Genomic DNA, 2,913 nt, shown 5'->3' with positions numbered 1-2,913 from the left:
CGGGCACCATCCGTCACCTACAATGCAAGCATCACTGGTGTCCTTGGCCCTGCCCTGACCTGGAAGAACCTGCTCCTGGTTATGGAGGCGGCATCCCCGTATCATTTCATTTGTTTGAGCAGCAATTGGGATTGAGAATCACCCCTGCAAGGTACACAGGCTTGGGCTATATTTTCCTGTTCTCCTAAACGTGGAGGCAATTCGGTTGCCTGAAACGAACATTAAGGAGAGATGTTTGTACAGAGTCCTGAGAACTGAAGTAGCCATGCCCTGGGCGTTTTCCTTTCAATTCAGTCATGTTCCCTGGGCTGTGAAGGGAAGAAGAGCAACTCCCTGTGTTCCAGAAGATGAAAACAAGTAATTTGAAGGAAATTAGATGCCAGTGTTTTCAGGGAGCCAGAGAAATGACAGAAGGGAGGAAAGGAGGAAGAGAACAGTATCCGAAGTCAACGTGGGCACTGGGTCGGTCCCAGCGGGGGCGCCGGAATCCTCCAATGAGAAACCGAGTCATAAGGAGAAGAGCGGAATTGCTCAGTAGTACGAGGGGTGCGAGAAAACGAGAGGTGAGCTGCTAACGTCTCTTCAGCCATCACGGGCCACATGACGCTCCGCATTTCCTGAAGTTTTATCTCCGACTCAGTAACGACGCCCTCTGCTTTGGGGCCACCCACAGTCCCAGGAGACACTGTTTCAGTGGAATGAGCACCCCACGAAGCGACAGGGTTGCTGAGCACCCCTCCTTCTCATCTCTTGCACCTGTGTCTGCTCTGGGAGATTCCTCAAGCTTGTGTCATCTGTCTGCTGTGTCTATTTCCTCCGTAGTAAGTCCTCTCAAGGGCAACCCATTGAATTATTTCCCCTTTGATCTCTGGCCCTACCTTCCTCTATTGTTAAGAAAACAACAGTGTGTAGGACTTGGGTATAAGGAGTCAATAAAACATAATGAAAACTCACAACATTCTCCTGTCACTCCCTGATTGTGAACCTGGCCAAATCCTTTTACCCATTGAAGCCTCACGTGCCAGGCAGTGTGCAGCCAAGAAACAGAGACCTCACAAGTTATGGTAACAGATAATTTAGTACTAGAAATATCAATTAGGTATGAGGATACAAAGATGTCAGAGAGGTGTTAACTCCACAAATGTGCACAATTATTATTTGTCAGTTGAACACCAGGGCCCATCAACTTTATATCTCTCAAGAATTTATTGGAAATCAAGCCATTGTCTTTCTTTTAAAAGATTTATTTATTTATAGTAGCTTCTACATTACAGGTGGTATCAGAAACCTCCCTAAACGTGGTTTTAACTCATCGCCGTGACTCATCAACATCAGACATGCTCCCAGGAGGAAGCAGCACCCAGGAACACAGGTGGAGACCGACAGTGGTTCTGACCTGTCCCAAGCTAGGCGGGACCTTTTGGAAGATCACACACTACTGTGCTTGGCTTTAAACACAAGGATTTACTAATGTGGAGCAGGATGACCAATTTTTCCTTTCAAGAAAATAGTTCTATTTGGTTATTTATCAATGAGGAAAACAAACAAATCAATTATGCAAAGAAAATACAGAACACTTAAGGAACAACTTCCTCCCTGGGACATTTCCCAGTGGACTAGAGAAATTAACATAAACAATAACAAAGTCAAGTGTGGCTCATTGGCCCAAACACTGGAGGTCCAGGGTATAAAAGGCCCAGAGCACACAGCACCATCATATTCTGGGAAACTCACCTGTGAAGTAAGCCCACCCTCCCCACCAACACCATGACCAACTCCTGCTGCTCCCCCTGCTGCCCGCCCCCCTGCTACAGCACCACCCACTGCAGGACCACCTGCTGGAAGCCAGCCTGCGTGTCCAGCTGCTGCAGCAGCACCCCCTGCTGCCAGCCCAGCTGCTGCCAGCCCAGCTGCTGCCGCCCCACGTGCTGCCAGACCAGCTGCTGCAGGACCACCTTCCAGCCCAGCTGTGTGACCAGCTGCCGCCGCACCCCCTGCTGCCAGCCCAGCTGCTGCGTGGCCAGCTGCTGCCAGCCCAGCTGCTGCCAGTCCTGCTGCCGCCCCAGCTGCTGCAGCGACCCCTGCGGCCAGTCCGGCAGCTGCACGCCCGTCTACTGCACCAGAACCTGCTACCACCCCACGTGCGTCTGCCTGCCCAGCTGCTGCCAGCCCTGCTGCCGCCCGTCCTGCTGTGAGCCCAGCTGCTGCCGGCCCTCCTGCTGCTAAGCAGCTTACCAGAAACCCACTACCTACACAGAATACACTTCCATCATCAGTTTTCAAGACACCCATTTCTATGGCAAATTGCTTCCCTTTTCTCTGCTAATAACCCACACGCTGTTGCCTAGCTGTCAATCATCTTGTCCTCAGATTGGAGAGCTTGCTCAGCGCGTGTCACCTTTTTCACTCTGATATTCTCTTCATTCAGGGAGGGCAACGTCATCTATTCCTGGCCTGGATTCATGGTCTCTACGTGGATACCTTTTTAAGTTAAGGCAGATGAAGAAAAAAACCACTCTTCCCATCTTATTAGGTCTTTGTAAGCATAAGTACCAATCATTTTGTCTGAATATGTCTATCATTTTTTGACTCTTTCATAACAACTATGTGTTCCTAATAAAGTCTTCACTGCATTATGTTTCGTGTTGCTTTGCTTCTGTGATGGTCTTGCATCTTTTTATCTCCTGTCAGTCAAATACTTGGGCAGAACCAATTGATAAAGGGACCTACATGCAGTCGTGTAGCTAGGATGGACCAAACTGGGTGCAGAGCCCAGGTTTTCTGGTTCCAGCTCCGGTGCAGTCACATTTGCAGCTTTCTCTAAGTAGGAATCACACTGGGGGCTGGGCAGCAGGAAGCTGCGCTCTTTAAGCTGCTCCCGGTGGTGATAGAATCACCAACTTCATACATTTG

At 49.6% G+C, this 2,913-nt stretch overlaps 1 protein-coding gene across 1 annotated transcript; it reads left to right on the top strand.

Annotated features, from left to right (window-relative positions):
• The first annotated feature begins 1,705 nt into the window (after positions 1 to 1,705).
• LOC103345078 (keratin-associated protein 9-2) lies at positions 1,706 to 2,636 on the top strand. The gene has a single exon (XM_070060730.1). The coding sequence runs from the start codon at positions 1,768 to 1,770 to the stop codon at positions 2,224 to 2,226; it is 459 nt and encodes a 152-aa protein (XP_069916831.1). The 5' UTR covers positions 1,706 to 1,767; the 3' UTR covers positions 2,227 to 2,636.
• Positions 2,637 to 2,913: the final 277 nt, after the last annotated feature.

The sequence above is a fragment of the Oryctolagus cuniculus genome, chromosome 17 (genome assembly GCF_964237555.1).
Source record: "Oryctolagus cuniculus chromosome 17, mOryCun1.1, whole genome shotgun sequence".
NCBI classification, from domain to species: domain Eukaryota; kingdom Metazoa; phylum Chordata; class Mammalia; order Lagomorpha; family Leporidae; genus Oryctolagus; species Oryctolagus cuniculus.
The sequence above is the reverse complement of the archived record's forward strand: the minus strand, read 5'-3'. Positions and strand labels throughout refer to the sequence as shown.

Coding starts and splice junctions, on each gene's coding strand:
- LOC103345078 (XM_070060730.1), top strand. CDS start 1,768: ATGACCAACTCCTGCTGCTCCCCCTGCTGCCCGCCCCCCTGCTACAGC.